General features: G+C 39.6%; 1 protein-coding gene across 1 annotated transcript; it reads left to right on the forward strand.

Annotated features, from left to right (window-relative positions):
- Nucleotides 1-7,158: 7,158 nt before the first annotated feature.
- On the forward strand, nt 7,159-15,596 carry LOC131232251 (cleavage and polyadenylation specificity factor subunit 3-I-like). The gene is made up of 5 exons (XM_058228468.1): nt 7,159-7,683; nt 8,274-8,371; nt 9,565-9,610; nt 9,690-9,839; nt 13,661-15,596. The coding sequence occupies exons 1-5, from the start codon at nt 7,525-7,527 to the stop codon at nt 15,290-15,292; spliced, it is 2,085 nt and encodes a 694-aa protein (XP_058084451.1). The 5' UTR covers nt 7,159-7,524; the 3' UTR covers nt 15,293-15,596.
- The last annotated feature ends 1,424 nt before the right edge of the window (nt 15,597-17,020 follow it).

Genomic DNA, 17,020 nt, shown 5'->3' on the forward strand with positions numbered 1-17,020 from the left:
GAATGTCAACCATTAAAAAGTTTTTGGGGGGCCATAACAGTTTTGGATCATGCTGATATTTGTTTTTCCCTTCATCTGGGTCTGTATGACCTAATCAACATATTGGATGTCAAGTAAACAATACAATGGGCCTTAGGAGCATTTAAAGTGGATATCCAATCACTATTATTTTCCAGTGGTGTAGTCCACCTGAGGTTTATATCTCTCATTTTTTGTATAAAGCCCTAAAGTTATCTGTAAAAATGGATGAACAGAATAGATGAAATACATACATCATTGTGGAGCCCACAGGCCACTCGAACACTAGCCGCATAGATGGTGGTAGGGGGAGTAGCCAATCCGTTTCCAGACGGAAGCGGCTTGGCTGGTGTAACACACACTGTTATCAAGTTCTTTGGGTCTAATCATGCGGTATTTGTTATATCAAAACGGTTTCTCCATTTGGCTAGGTAGTCTGGAAGCTTGTTACAAAAACTAAGGTAGATCTAACTATCAAGTGAAACTATACTGAAAAAGCAATGGGGGATTGAATGTCTACCATTGAAACCTTTCAAGAGTTACTGAAGTTTTGGATTAGTATGATTTTTTTTTTTTCCTCTTAATTTATGACTTTGTAGCCTCATGAACAGATGAAAAGCTTTGCGAAAAAAATAAATCATGCCACAAAACAGCAAACAATCTATTAAAAAACTAAAATAATAAAAGACAAGAGTAACTTACATGCAAATCCTAAAGTTGAAAATTCTATATCCATTTCCTCCAAATCCTAGCCCTCTTTCAAATGAGTTTCCAATTACAATGTATATTTATTCTTAATTATACTCATTTATATATCCCAGGTATAGAATTAGAAATAAAACTGCACACGTACAAAAAAAGTTGTGCACCTTTAATGGGATTGACTTCAATCAAGGGTTGTTAATCGAATTAACCACCCTTTCATCGAATTGAAAGTGTTCAAAATCATCTAGAGAGTAAACTTGTATTTTTGAATTTTTACAATCAAATTGAACATGATCAAAACAATCTAACAAACAATTAGAAAAAGCTAAAAAATTTCAATAGGATCAAGAGTGTTAATTCTATCGAAAATTCTTGTTTGGCATAGATTAACGGTATCCAATTTAAACAAGTACTTTTGAAATAGTTGTGGCCTTTAAGACCAAGCAGGACATTAAATGAGATTTTTAATAAATATTAATGTTATTTTTGAAATTAAAAAACCTGTGATTGTCCAATAGCGGAATTGAATGCAAATTTTTGGCTGTCTGTTTGATCAAAAGGTTAGGTATTTTGCCCATTGCCTATTCATGGTGGGGCCTCTCTTGAGCCATTCCAATGAATATATATGGCCCAACCGTGAATGCAGAACTCAAATGGTGCTCCTGCGGTGTGTGTTCTTTTTATGGATACACCAGCAGTTTGAAGCCACGTATGCTGATGTGCTTGTCGATTTACACTGCCCGAATGATGGGCCCTGACTGTAACACACCCAAAATCAGACCCGTTGGAAGTGGGGGCCATTAATAAATGCAGTTCCATTTTTATAAGTGGTTGAGCAAGTTCTAAACGTCGAAAAGATTGAAACATGGGTTCATATGCGTGAAATAATCAGTCAGAGATCCTAAAAGTATAGTCAACCATTTGGGATGGTATAGACCGAAGGGCTGATGCGTGGATGATGCATCCATATGGTAAGGCCCACCATAATTACGGTACGGATCATCTGTCCATGTAGCAATATGGGTCCCATCTTTTCTCTCTAGTGGATGATATGATGACTATAGGCACCTACGACGTAGGCTGCACGCGAAGAACTGAGTGGGGAATATCCACGTCGCAATGTCCACGAAGCACCGACAATAGGTGCAGCGCACGATAAAATGCGCGGCCGTGGATTTTCTACGTAACGCTCAGGTTTTCAGTTTGTACACGTGGGACACATGGTTCAGTGATCCAAACCGTTCATATAATGGACCCACTGTGGATAACCCAAGAACCAAAATATCACGAGGTTGGAAGATACTATCCATGGGATCTTTTTCAAATGTGTCCCCTCACTGTGTTTCGTTCCTGAACTGTTTGTTTTGTGGACACAAATTGAATGGTTGGGTTTTGTTAATTTGGAGAATTTTGGTGTATGGGCTTTCCAGATTGAGACTGATCGAATCAACGGTTCAGAAAAATCATGGCGGCCCACTGGCATATTCTTGAAACGTACGGGTACTGCATATACACCCCGGACCAACACTGTAATACGGGGGAATCTTATCCTCTCATCATATGTGTGCGGAAGACTGCATGGATTATACGTTAGGGTCTGGATGCTGGGAGCGGACTACGTGACACCCCGGACTCATCCAAACATGCGGCCTTTACTGTATTGCCCACGTTAATCTATAAGCTTTTGGATCATGGGGAGTATGGCTACTCGCTAGGTGAGAATATATATATATATCAGTTCTAATTATACTAAATGGCCCACGTTAATCTATAAGCCTTTGAATTATGGAGAGTATAACTACTCGCCAGGTGAAAATGTATTATATCATTCGGTTCTAATTATTCACTTGTCCCTCGTGAAGTGTTTTCTGCTCCAATGGCCAATGTTATCTCCTCTAGGTGTTCTTGCTACTGCGATAGAAGCATGTCAAGACCCCGAGGATGTTCCTTCTGCTGAAGTGAGGTCCAATCGAGGGACTAAGACATCTCTCACTCGCCCAAGTAATGTGGCATGTGAGATATTTTTTCTAACAGAGCTGGCTGACGTGGTGACTCTGGCCACTCCGGTACTGAAGCAAGGGCGCCATCTTTTGCAGATATGTTGGTAACTGTCCCAGTCCTTCATCCTTTCCCGCAAGGATAGAGTCTCCTGTGGTACCTCCTTATCCACGCCATCCACCAAAGATCATTTTGGGGCATTATCCAGAAAATGAAGTAGATCCAATTATGAGGTGGACCATACCACAGGAAACAGTGCTAATTGACCATGAATGCGCCACAAAAGGTATGGATCGAGCAGAATTTTTTTATTTTTTTATTTTTTCCCATCATCCATGCTTTTTTGACCTTATCAATAGATTGGATGGCAAATAAATATTACACAAACATTAAGGTGTGCTATAAGATGTTTTTAATGGTAGGGCATTCAATCACCACGGTTTCCTATGGTAAGGTCCACTTGATAATTGTACCTTTTTCATTTTTTGAATAATGACCTAAAATGATTTGAAGAAATAGATGGACAGCCTGGATACAGAATAGATACACCAAGGGGGCCTCTTCTGTGAGTCTCACCTAATCCACTCTCCTGGATGCAAGCTAAATCCTAGCGTGGGCGTAGTGCCTTGGTCTTGTCTCCCTGTCTTAGATAAGTCTATTAAGTTATGTTACCGTGGATCAGCAACTAATTTCTTCATTATTTGTCAAATACCTTTATAAAAATTAACCAGAGACATATTACTCTGTGAAGAGCTTAAGATAAATGAGCATATATATAATATTTATGGTCCATGTGAATATGCATACACATGGTATATATAAGGTATTTGAAGATTGACGTGCGTATGGGCTTACAAAGCTCTTCTATGAGTTCCATCCTTAGACAGACCATAGACAACATGTTGCGCCACTGTGCTGTACAGAACTTGGCTTGCATCGAAATGACCCCTTAAAATCCGTATGAACTGAATTACAGGGGTGATACATTAACTTGGACCGTCCATTAAGTGGGCCATATCATTGATGGTCAGTGGTTAACAAGTCGCACTCGTCTCAGAATCATATCCAGCACCAACACTTTTCTTTCACTTTGCTGCACTGAATGGCCGCCCCTTTGGCTCTCTTTGCTTTCCACCACCTTTGAACGACACTGATCAGATGGCTAGCATCATCTGATTTATGTGGGCTACTTTATTTACGGTCCCCACTGATAGGACACCCCGCAACGAGTACTCTCCAGAGACGTGGGTCTAAAATATTCAGGTTCTAGTGGCTCTATCATCTCACACGTGGAAAGGAAGCACTCGTATGTGATATCAAAGCCGCTCATCCAGCCATCCTCACTGTGTAATTGCATTGTCTCAAAAATCAGGCCTGCACAATGATCAGGTGGACCACAAAGTGTGTACATAACAGCCAATAGTCCAAATATATTGCATACGTGTGACCCACTTGGTTTTTCATCACGCGTGCATCATTCGCACGTGCGCTTCTTCGTATCTCTGTCAGCATTTTTCAAAACATATTATAGAATAGAAAAGCAAAGTGAGTGGGATTCTGTTTCCCAATCAAGCAGGGACAGGTGTGTGCCACCACGGAATTTTCAAATGGGGTAGCGTGGGGTACGTCCACCAAAGCAGCAGCATCGTTAGGAAATGGACGCACCTCCTTGCCCCTCTTCTTCTGTGACGTGGTCTCTCCTCCTTGTCTTGGGGCACTGCCACGGCCAGCCAAGCTGATGAGTGCTACTTCCATTTCCTACACTGACTCTAAATCCTTTCATTTTATTTAATTTCTGTTGGGTTGTTAGATAAATATAGATATTGCATGAGAGATTTTCATCACATAATTCAATGAAACATGTCTTGTTTTTCCATCATACCACACACATGGTCATGCTGTCCTGCATTTGCTGAAAGAAAGAAAACACTGGCTACAAAGCTGAAAGACTTTCTTTATTATGTATGTATATGTATGTATGTATACTGGTTGTTGAGTAACTGTTTCGATATCCAATTAGTAAAAGTGGGGTCAGTGACTCAAATTTTAAATTTTGGTTGGCTCATATATTAAAAATTAGCAAGATGTGAAAGATTCCAGCTTCATAATATTTACTGTTTTTAGTTGAACACAAATGTTGTACTATTTTCTTTATTAGTAGTTTGTATGATTTAAAACAACTAATATGATGAAACATATATCCAAAGTTACCCAAGTGAAAGAAACCCTAGACTTGTTATATTTGCCTTCTTTAGTTTAAGGCAAACGATACACGCACTATTTTCTTAATTAATAATTTTAGGGCTAAAGTTTCAGTAAAGATGAAGATGGTAATGGAATATATATTTGTTGTGAATCTACTGGAGGATAAGGGCTCTTTTCAATTTGGGGATTTTTGGTGCATGACACCATTTGCTGCCAGGCCAACAATATTAACTACTTGTGTGGCAATAAGACACTTGTAAAAATTTTCAACCATTATGTATATAATGCTTCTCTTGCTAAAGAGTAAGGATATAATTCCTTTCTTTTATTTTTCACAAAATTCATGTCCCCAATCTAGTAATGGATTATTTGGAGGTAAGTGGATTGCGCCTGGCCCCCAAATGACCATGTTATGTGGGGACCATTATTATATATAAGTTTTATCTATGCTATCTATTTAATTTTTCCAAATTATTTTATTACATGAAATAAAAAATGAGGCAGATCTAAAGCTCAAGTGAACCGTGTCCTTTGCTCCCGGTTTAAGCATGCCCAAGTGACATTGCCAACATCTATGGGCCCTAGGCCCTACCATGATGTATGTGTTGTATCCACACCGTCCATACACTTTGAAAGATCATTTTAGCCCATGAGCTCAAGAATGAGGTAATCGGATTGCGTGGTGAGTTACTCAATTAGCTCTTATGATACTAAGTAAACTATGTTGGGCCCATTGTGAATGTACATGGTTTTTTCACATTGTCCATCCGTTTTTCCGGCTCATTTTAAGGGGATAGAGCTTAAAATTTAAGGGCTTGTTTGGGCAATGGGATTAGATGGGATTAGGTGGGATGGGATTCATCTCATCCTGTGCCAATTCCACTCCATGTTTTGGAAGAATGGAAAAGCTTGGAATTACATTAAATGGAATTGCATTGGTCCCCGTGCCAATTTTACTTAATATTAGCAAGTTGTGTAGGTCCCACCATGATGTGTGGGCTATATCCACACCGTCCACCCATTTATCGAGATTATTTTAGAGCATGGGCCAAAAAATAAGGTAAAACTAAAGCTTAAGTGACCCACCATAGAAAGCAATGGGGATTGAATACTTATCATTGAAAACTTCTTTGGGGCCACATAAGTTTTCGATCTACCTCATTTTTAGGTCCATGCCATAAAATGAGGTTACAAAACAAATGAACGGTTTAGATATAACACATGCATTATTCTCCATAATTTCAAATGATTGTGGGTATATCCATTCAATGTACCACCATATTATCTACAAATCATGACATTAATCTTATCCCATGGCAACAGGGGACAATTTGGTAATAATTATATTTTTTAATCCCATCCCACCTAATCCCTTCTAATCCCACTGCTCGAACAGGCCCGAAGCATATCCAAAGATCAAGTGGACAATACCACAAAAATAGTGGGAATAATGATTTCCATCAGAGGCCCCCCAGTAATGTTTATTTGTTACCTGTTCATAAGATCACTAAGATACGAACAAATACAAGCTTGATCCAAAACTTTTGCAGCCCCTAAGAAATTTTCATACCGTAGAAGTTCAGTTCACACTATTTCCTATTGTATTATTGTATGGTCCAATTCACACTTTCCTTTGGTGTGGTTACCTGAACTTTGGATATTTCCATTTTTAGACTCACGCTGGTGTAGGAACGTGCTGTGTGCGAAGACGAGCGCTGACGCTCCGTGTTGTACAAACGGTTCAAAGGAGATCAAAGTTACATGAGCCCCACAGTGATGTATTTATTATATCCACACCGTTTATACATTTTTCAAGATAATTTTAGAGCATTATTCAAAAAAGAATTATATCCAAAGATTAAATGTGCCACACCAAAAATAGCAGCAGGGATAATGATTTTCACTGTTAAAAACTTTATAGGGCCCAACATAACTTTTATTTTCTATCCAATCTTTTCATAAGGTCACAAAGGCATGGGCGAAGAGATAAAAAATTCCATATTGGTCCAAAACTCCTACGATTCTTAAAAGGTTTAATGGTAGACGTTCAATCCTCCCTGCTTTTTTACAGTTTTGTCTACTTGACAGTTATATCTATCTTATTTTTCGTATCAAGCTTTAAGACTAGCTCGCCAAAGGATGGAAATCATCATCTCACGATTAGACCCAAAGAAGTTGCTGACGTCAACACACCAGCTATATAGCTGGTGTGTGGTACACCAGCCAATCCGCTTCCGTCCGGGAGCAGAAGAGGCGGGCAAATGTCTTGAATAACATCAGTCCATTTAGGGTTTTTAAGTGTCTCGGCACTCTGCACAGCTGCAGAGGAAAACGAAGCCCTCTCCTCTGAGAAATTATTCCCAAATCTAGGTCAAGAGAAATATCATTCTTCTATCAGTTTTCCCCAAATCCAAGTCTTCCAGATTTTTATTTTGATTTTCTTTTCCTGCGGTCACGATCTGAAGATATATACGAGGATTGAATGCCGTCATCAGCATCTCATTGAGTTTGAGAGCTCTTTCCTGTTTTAACGGAAGAGGAGCTGAATTTTCTGTTGATTCGTCGGTGTTGCTGTAGCACGGATCATTGAAGTTGGAAATGGCAGCATCCGTAGGGAGCCAACCTCCTCCGTCTCTGAAGAGACGGGATTCGTCGGTTACGAGAGAAGGCGATCAGCTCATCGTAACACCGTTGGGAGCCGGCAATGAAGTGGGTCGGTCGTGCGTTTACATGTCCTACAAAGGAAAAACTGTACTGGTATGCTGCCTGTATCGATCGTGCCTTTCTTCCAATTTTTGGTTTCGAATTGCAGGTCTTGAGTGATTTCAGCTTGCACCTCTTTGTTGCTTCTTCTTCTTTTTCTACTTCTTCAGCAATTGGGAATTTAAATATTTCTACGTGAAGTTTATACATGTGGAGCCCATGGTTGGGTGATACAATCCGTTGATGTAGTGGACCGTATCACGGATGGACCATACCCCAAATGAAATGACCTTTCCATTGTTAGCTTATTTATGGATGGATTACAAAATACATGCCAACAGTCCTTGTTCAGTGGATTAAAAGGCCGTGGATTCGATGGCTAGGATCTTACAGTTGGGGACGTTTTCAGGGCATGCTCCATCCATGATGGGGGGTGGCAAATCAATGGTTTGGATCACTGAACCATGGGCCCCATGACATGGAGGTTCTGGATTTGTTGTTAAATAGAGAATTCTGCCTCTCTCTCTCTCTCTCTCTCTCTCTCTCTCTCTCTCTCTCTCTCTCTCTCTCTCTCTCTCTCTCTCTCTCTCTCTTTATTTACATGCATTAGATTTTCACACAGTTTGTGTTTTCTTGGTTTGTAGTTTGATTGTGGAATACATCCAGCTTACTCGGGAATGGCTGCTTTGCCTTACTTTGACGAGATTGATCCATCCACCATTGACGTGCTTCTTGTTACACAGTAAGTATAGAATCTGTTCTGGTTATTTCTTCAATAGATATCTTGGTACGCATTGCTTACCACGTTCTGAGTTAAATTCGGAAGACAATGTAGGAATGAGCTGAAAACTAAGAAAAATAGTGAAATTGATTAGTTTGTTGTTTAAAGAGATGTTGAGGAACATTTTGAAGTGTCTGTTATCTACTTTCGTCCGAATGATTGACATGTTTCGTGGGGTTCAAATTGCTTGATAATTCAGTTAATTGTCTGGCAATCACTTGTTGTGAACTTCCGATTGGTTTGAGACTGCCCAAATTAGTTGTGTTGTACGGTATAGACTGTTAAGGTTAGCTTGTTAATCATTAGGGGTGTGTTTGGATGCAGTTCTTAATTTGATAATAAAGTGGAAACAGTCAAGTTGCAATCTACTTAACGTTCAAGTTCATGATTTGAGCTCCAAAATACAAATATGTTACTTTGAAGTTGACTAAATAGAAACATAGCTGCAACTTTTATAACTACTTTTCCATGGTGAATACTGGAAACATTGATTTTTTTTATAAAAAAAAAAAATTAAAATCTTTTCAGAAGAATGTTTGCAATTTAATTCCCTTGTGCATTCAAACAAAAACTAAAGCAGTGTCAATCAGCTATTTTTTATTTTTTAAAAAAAGAAAGATGATGGCAATTTATTTTTGTTGTGGCGATTCCATTTTTTAAAAAAAAATTAATTTTCTAGTGGATGAGTCATCCGAGTCATTCCAGTTTCATCCCAGATTGAAGCAAATCACCATGCTGATGCAGACCGAGAGCGACCAATAGGGGACCAATTTGGACAAGTCCTGTTTTATGAAACAAGTCACCAGGCTAATAAAGATTGAAACCAACCAATAGGGAACCGAAACAAACAATTTGGGGCAAATTATTCCAGCCCGAAGGCGAGTCACACTCCAAAGCCAGTATTTAATCCAAAATACCATGCCATCATTGCATTTGCAATTGATGCCCCTTTCTTGGGGGGAACCCATTACCTTGTAATTCATGTACTTAGCAATGAAGAAGTTGTTTATTGAATAAATGAAAATATAGTTCTCTTGTTAAAATTTTCTTCCCATCACAGCATTCCTTTCTGCGACTTTATTCATTAATTCAGCTTTGCATTCCTCACTGTATAAATCATGAATTTGTTTTAAGAAGATGCCATTTATTTGCAGCTTTCACCTCGACCATGCTGCATCACTGCCATATTTTCTCGAGAAGGTATGTAGCATTATGGATAAATATTTGCGTGGTCTTCCTGTGCTGATATACTGAGTGAAGTGTGTTCATATTTTTACAGACCACTTTCAAGGGACGGGTTTTCATGACTCATGCTACAAAGGCCATATACAAGCTGCTTTTGTCAGATTATGTGAAAGTGAGCAAAGTTTCGGTTGAGGACATGCTGTATGATGAACAAGACATTCTTCGGTCCATGGACAAAATCGAGGTTTGTTCATCTGTTTCTTGTGCTGTTTTGTAAGGATGCTTTTTATTGCATAGCCTCAGGTTATGTGCTCTTTTTGCCCATATTCTCCTCTGTCATATGCTGGAAAAGGCTACTAATCATCATCGTCAACATCATCATCTTCGTCATCATTGTCATCATTTAAGCCTTATCCCAACTAATTGGATCATATTCTGCCATTCCACTCTTATCTTGAAATGCGAGATTGTCAAGATTTATGATAAAAGTGGTGGCTGGAGGCTCGCACTGGCTGCTAACCTGAATGCAACCCTCCTTTATCCAGGCTGAGACCAGAAATAGAAAAGGCTACTGATATACAAAACAAATAAATAAGAACCATGGTGGAAAAGAAGATTTGGTCAGGAAAGTGCCCTTTGACATATATTAGATGGGACTACCCTGAAACTTTGGGTAATGATAGAATTGCCCTTGGAAGTAACAAAAAGTTTGCTCATCCAACTCAGCCCAACAGTTGAAGACATCAGAACCTAATTAGTGTTGTGTTCTTCTTTTCCCCTAATCAATTTCTTAACTTAGGGTGCATTTGGATTGAAAACATTCTTTTGGTTTTTTGAATGGTTGATTGAAAATTTATTTCATTGCAACTTTCCAACTTCTGGACTAAATAATTTTATGTTTTTTATTTTGACAATTTTCTGATTACCAAAGTCAAAATTGGATTTTCTTCTTCTTCTTCTTCTTCTTATTTTATTTTTTTCTTTTGCATGTTCATCTACCAACACAATGTTTGCAATTTCGTAGTTTCATTTGAAGTAATAATTGTAAACCACATTGTATTGTACATTAGGATTGGCATTGGGTCGGATGGACTGCCTGCCAACCAACTTAACTCTCTTAAAAAAAAGCCATGGTTGGGCTGATTTTATTGCGTTTCCAGTTAGGCTTAGGCCGGAAAACATACCCCATTTAATAAATGGGTAGGGCTCAGGCAGTGTTTGAATTATCTCCGATATTATCTTTATCTCCAACTTAGCGATACCGATAACATTGGTAGCGATACCAATAACGCTGGTAGTATCAGAAATTCCAGGTATTAGCAATGTATTGCTAAGTATCGCCAACGTATCAATATCGTTAATGCAATCACCAATATTTTTAACTATGTAAATTTTAGGTGTCGCTTGTATTGCCAATGTATTAATATCGCCAATGTATCACTAATATTTTTGACTATGTAAATTCTAGGCAATGCTTGTATCATAAGTATATCGACGATATTTCAGTAGTAAAAATTTATTTCAAATTTTTTTTTCATGAGTACATGGTCATACGTAGTTTTCAATTTGTTATTGATAATATTGATAAGATCTCGATATTATCAATATTGCAACATGCGTGATATTGAGACCACAATCTTTCGTTTTCTTTCCAATTGTTGATGATTTCTTAGTGAAATATCATATGTTGTTGATATTTTGCAATATCGATGGATGTTTGGAAGGAAGGTTGGATGGTTAACTAGGACGGATGGGATGGTTGGATTGATTTCTTACAACAACACATGCTTTTAAGGCCCCGTTAAATGGAAACTTGTTATGTATGTATTCTTTTTGCAATTTTTATATTTCTAAATATGCAAATATGTCCATTTTAACATCTCCTCAAGTTTCGCTGAAAATTCTACCGTTTTTCCCATGTTTCCCCGCATCTCCAGTTATCAGCGATATTATCGGTGATATCGATATTGTTTCCGTATCCTTGGCAAGCGAAACTTGTAGCGATAACGATACTTCGAACACTGGGCTCAGGTTGACCTAGGTAACACCAGACCTGCCCATATATCATTTTAGCTGTTGATAAGTTATGTATAAATAAATGTGTGCATTAATCGTGTGCTTGGAGATATATGGTGTCTTGCAGGTGGTCTCAGGTTCGAGCCCTCCTGATATTCTTTTTTTAACAGGTGAGTCAGGTCAGGCTAGGCGCAGGTTTATTACAATCTGGTCATTTTTTGGGCTTGGGCTGAACCTGACCTGATCCGTACCCAACCCATTGCCACCACTATGATGCATAGGATTATCCTCATTGGCACAACCTATCATGCATTGGCCATAAATTGAAAAAGGTACCTGTCAAATTATCCTAACTGTTAAATTTGAGAATGCAAATTGCCAAGCAAACCACTTTGTGTAGAATGCCAATTATTGTTTAGGATCATCAACTTAGCAATACTGTCAGAATAGTGTGAAGTCTTTTTGTCATTTAAACATGAACCATCTGTGAACATTCTTTAATCATCTACCTAAGGGTCGTTAACAAGTCCTTTGTTTGACTGGCAAGGATCACTTAGATGTTTTTCCTCGTGGTATCATACACTGCTTGGGCCGAAAGGTTGCAATATGTCATGTCATTTTTGTAAGTTTGTACAAATGGGGGCAAGTGGACCATTTCTGTATTTCTCCTCAACCATCCATGTGGAGGCCTTTGATCGAAGCATTGGGATCTTCAAACCTGGGTGATGGTGTGAGAACTCTCCCACAAGATCATTTTTTATCACTGGACCATAGACTAACATGTACGGAATTTTGTGCATTAATAAGCTGTCCGTTAGCTGTGAGTAGGAAGAGTGATTCATGCAGTGTTGCATAATGGTCTGCCCAAAAGTTTGTAAACTATGCTTTGGTTTTCAATTTTACCAAATGGGGTTTGTTGCTCTCTGATCCAAACTGTTGATATTAGTAGGAGACCGCTATTAAAAATCCCCCAGTTCAGAAAATCATAATCCTTCAATTTGTTGGCAACAGGTAGATGAGTGAGAAAGAAAATGCAACAAGTAGCACACATTGAACCAAAAAGTGCATTATTACGAGGCTATGATTTTCCAATCCAGAGGATTTGTGGTGCATTGGCTATCACGATGATGGCCATCATATTAATGGTTTGGACAGCTATACCAGCCTCCCACTTGTACAAACAAACTGTCAAAATCTTGAGTGAGCATTTAATGGGTGTCATGGTGGGTCTTCTGGCAGAGAGGAATAGAAGGAGATAACCTCAATTGGTGATAGAGATGGCATTTTGGTCTATTCATTATGGAATAGAGGAATAGGAGATGTATTTTTAAGAGGGGAAGGGACCTCCTTACCTGAGGATAATATTTGCATTTTTTGTTTTTTCATTTTTGTGAAAGTGCCTTGCTTCAGGATTTGACCAAAATCAAAATATGCCAGTGCCGCTTTCCTATATCCAGACGTTGCTGTTTTCAAGCCAAATATTCTTGCCATTGTTGAAACTAATGGGAAGCTATGCTTTTGTCATTGTTGAAAGTTATGGGAATCCAACCTTAAACATTTAAGAAGTACATCTGTTTGAACCTCTCATCCATCAAAATTGTATGTGATTAGCCTGATTTTCAAAATATAGATTATTTGATGGATTATTGAGCATGAAGACTGCTGTGACTTCTCAAAGAAGAAGAAGAAGAAGAAGAAAGGACTTCTTTTGCTCTTACCTCCTATCCATATGTAGCCAGCCCATTCAATGCTTGCTGCTAGTTTCCACTCAAGTGAGCCTTTTTTTCTCCTCCAGGTAGTTAATCCAAATGGGGATCTTTATTGATCAAACAGAAAATTGAAATAGAGATCTGGTATCGGCCTTTTTTGCTAATAACCATGTTCTCTTCTCCTAAAATTTGAAGTTGGACAGAGTCCTGATCTTGAAAGCCTGATCTTTTCTTTCTTTATTTCTTTCTTTCTTGTCTTGCAAGGTAATTTTTGTCCTTTGAATGCATCACTAATCATCTTTAGATATTTAAGTGCAAGACCATACTCTTCCCTATGCAGGTCATCGATTTCCACCAGACTCTAGAAGTAAATGGCATCCGGTTCTGGTGCTACACTGCTGGCCATGTCCTTGGGGCTGCCATGTTCATGGTTGACATCGCTGGGGTCCGGGTGCTTTACACAGGAGATTACTCCCGTGAAGAAGATCGCCACCTCCGTGCTGCTGAGATCCCACAGTTTTCCCCTGACATCTGCATCATTGAATCCACCTATGGTGTCCAGCTCCACCAGCCCAGGCTTGTACGAGAGAAACGCTTTACCGATGTTATCCACTCAACTATTTCTCAGGGCGGCCGCGTCCTCATTCCGGCATTTGCACTTGGCCGTGCACAAGAGCTCCTCCTCATTCTGGATGAGTACTGGTCAAACCACCCTGAACTCCACAACATTCCCATTTACTATGCTTCCCCTCTTGCCAAGAGGTGCATGGCAGTCTACCAAACCTACATCAATGCAATGAACGAGAGGATCCGGAACCAGTTTGCAAATTCAAACCCGTTCGACTTCAAGCACATATCACCATTGAAGAGCATAGAGAATTTTGATGATGTCGGCCCATCCGTGGTGATGGCAAGTCCTAGTGGTCTGCAGAGTGGTCTGTCGAGGCAGCTGTTCGACAAGTGGTGCTCGGACAAGAAGAATGCTTGCGTGATTCCTGGGTATGTTGTGGAAGGGACATTGGCCAAGACTATCATTAATGAACCCAAGGAAGTCACACTCATGAATGGCCTCACTGCCCCTCTCAACATGCAGGTCCATTACATTTCATTCTCGGCCCATGCCGATTTTGCACAGACAAGTACGTTTTTGAAAGAGCTCATGCCCCCCAACATAATCCTGGTTCATGGAGAAGCCAACGAGATGGGAAGGCTTAAACAGAAGCTCATCACCCAATTCATTGACAAAAACATGAAGATCATATCTCCTAAAAACTGCCAGTCTGTCGAGATGTACTTCAATTCAGAGAAAATGGCCAAGACAATTGGGCGGTTGGCTGAAAAGACCCCGGAAGTGGGAGAGACTGTCAGTGGCTTGCTTGTAAAGAAGGGATTCGCATACCAAATAATGGCCCCTGATGACCTCCACATCTTCTCACAGCTATCCACTGCAAACATCACTCAGAGGATTGCAGTCCCTTATTCTGGTGCCTTTGGAGTGATAAAGCACCGGCTCAAGCAGATATATGAGAGCGTTGAATCCCCAATTGATGAATCTGAGGTCCCAACCTTGCATGTGCATGAACGGGTGACAGTGAAGCAGGAGTCAGAAAAGCATGTTTCGTTACAGTGGACTTCAGACCCCATTAGTGACATGGTCTCAGACTCTATTGTCGCTCTGGTTTTGAATATCAACCGGGAAGTTCCGAAGGTGACGGTGACGGAGACCAAGACAGAGGAGAAGATGGGAAAGACAGCGGAGAAAGTGATATTTGCGCTCTTGGTTTCGTTGTTTGGCGATGTCAAGATGGGAGAGGAAGGGAAACTGGTTGTGACGGTTGATGGGAATGTGGCTCGTGTTGATGGCAAGAATGGAGATGTTGAGTGCGAGAATGAGAATTTAAAGGAAAGAGTAAGGACAGCATTTCGTCGGATCCAGAGTGCCGTGAAGCCAATCCCGCTTTCAGCATCTTGAAATGGCTTAATCATTGTTAGGAGCATCAAACTGTTTTCTCATCCCTATGAGAATTAGAGATGTTATATGTGGCATTTTTTATGGCCTTTCACAGGTTAGGGTGTCTGATAAATCAATCATGTAAGTAGGCAGTAGTAGAATGATTTGTATGATCCTCTACCCAAGGATATATGCACAGCATCCTCGGATTTTCAGTTTGTAGTTTGTACGAGTAGGTCCATGGTCCAGTGGTCCAGAATGTTGATCTGATGGTCCAGCCTTTGGACTTTTCCAGTTGAATGAACTGTTTCTGTATTTCTTTTCTCATCCATCTATTTGAAGGATGACAAATTCAAAGACTAGAAATGTAGGATTTTCCTGTGGAGGACATTCTTAGGGAATGATCAATCGACAGTGGTGCTGATTGTATCAATGGTATCAATCACTGAACCATGGGTCCACTCTTACAAACTGAAAATTGGCTAGTATTGAGTATCATATAAATCCTGGTCCTGGGGTAGCTTATGCATAGTTCATTATCTGCATTTCAGCAATCTAATGGTTGCAATAGGGAACTACCCTAAGCACACAGGTTGAAGCAAGGCCACAAATCTCCTTCTCGATAAGGAATTCTCAGGATATTTCCAAATTCAGGTATTTTTCTTAGCATATGTTTGGGAAACCACACAGAAAAGAGATTTTTTTTAAAAAAAAGAAAAAAGTGGTTGGTACAGAGGAGCAGATATTTTGGATATTTGAGATTATTGTCATTATCCTGTTGGGAGAATATTGGGATTTGTTTTTAGGGTTTTGGAGATACTTTCAGAGATAATACAGCTATATATTTTCAGAATATGGGAGATATTTGTACTATGGATTGAAGAGGACTCATAAAAACCATGCAAGATCATTTCTAGGATATATTGAAAAAAGTAATCCATCTAGCTTGAACTTTTCATATATATGCACATCTCCAGGTGGGTGATATAAAATCAGAAGGAACATGGAACCAGAGCGTAGCCCTATGTAATTGCACTTCTAATGCCTAGCCCAGTAGCCCCCTCATTATTGCAGGTGCTAATGTGTTGCTGGTGTATGAGATGCAGGCCGTTCACTAGGCCATACCTTTATCTGCTCCCCAGCTTGAAAACCAGGCTGGCTCGCTAATTCTGGTGGGTCACACCGTGAACATTGAAGGGGATTGTTAATCTGTTTTATAACTGCTGTCTATTATCCAAAAGATGGAGAGATTGATGAGTTTGTTTCCAACAGAATAGAACGAGTGGATGAAGTGGAGGGAGGGATGTTTAGGGTCAAAACTGATGGGTAATCTGTTGGGGAAAAACGATCCATCTTGGTTGAAAGTCACAGCACAAGGAGAGAACAACAAGAACTGAAATAGCAACCATAGGATGTCTTGGTGTTCAAAATGGCCCAATTCAGAACTTTATTTATTTTATTTATTTGGGGGGGTTGTGTTGAGCAAAAGTCAGAATAAACTGTATCCTGCAAATGCCAGCTACTTTAATTTGAACTCCCCAATATCCAAGTTCTCCATCAGGTGGTCTGACCTTATAGATGTTCTCACTCAAAAATCAAGTTGGCCCACTCATTAAGTGGGCTACAATGTTTGGAAGAGGTGGACGGGTAATAAAGAAGTGGGCAATCTTTCCAGCAGTACATTTATCTTGTAAACTGTAGTGCTCTTGACTAGTGGACAAAGCTTATATGGGGTGTGGGCTTAACAAA

This window comes from Magnolia sinica, chromosome 18 (genome assembly GCF_029962835.1).
Source record: "Magnolia sinica isolate HGM2019 chromosome 18, MsV1, whole genome shotgun sequence".
NCBI classification, from domain to species: domain Eukaryota; kingdom Viridiplantae; phylum Streptophyta; class Magnoliopsida; order Magnoliales; family Magnoliaceae; genus Magnolia; species Magnolia sinica.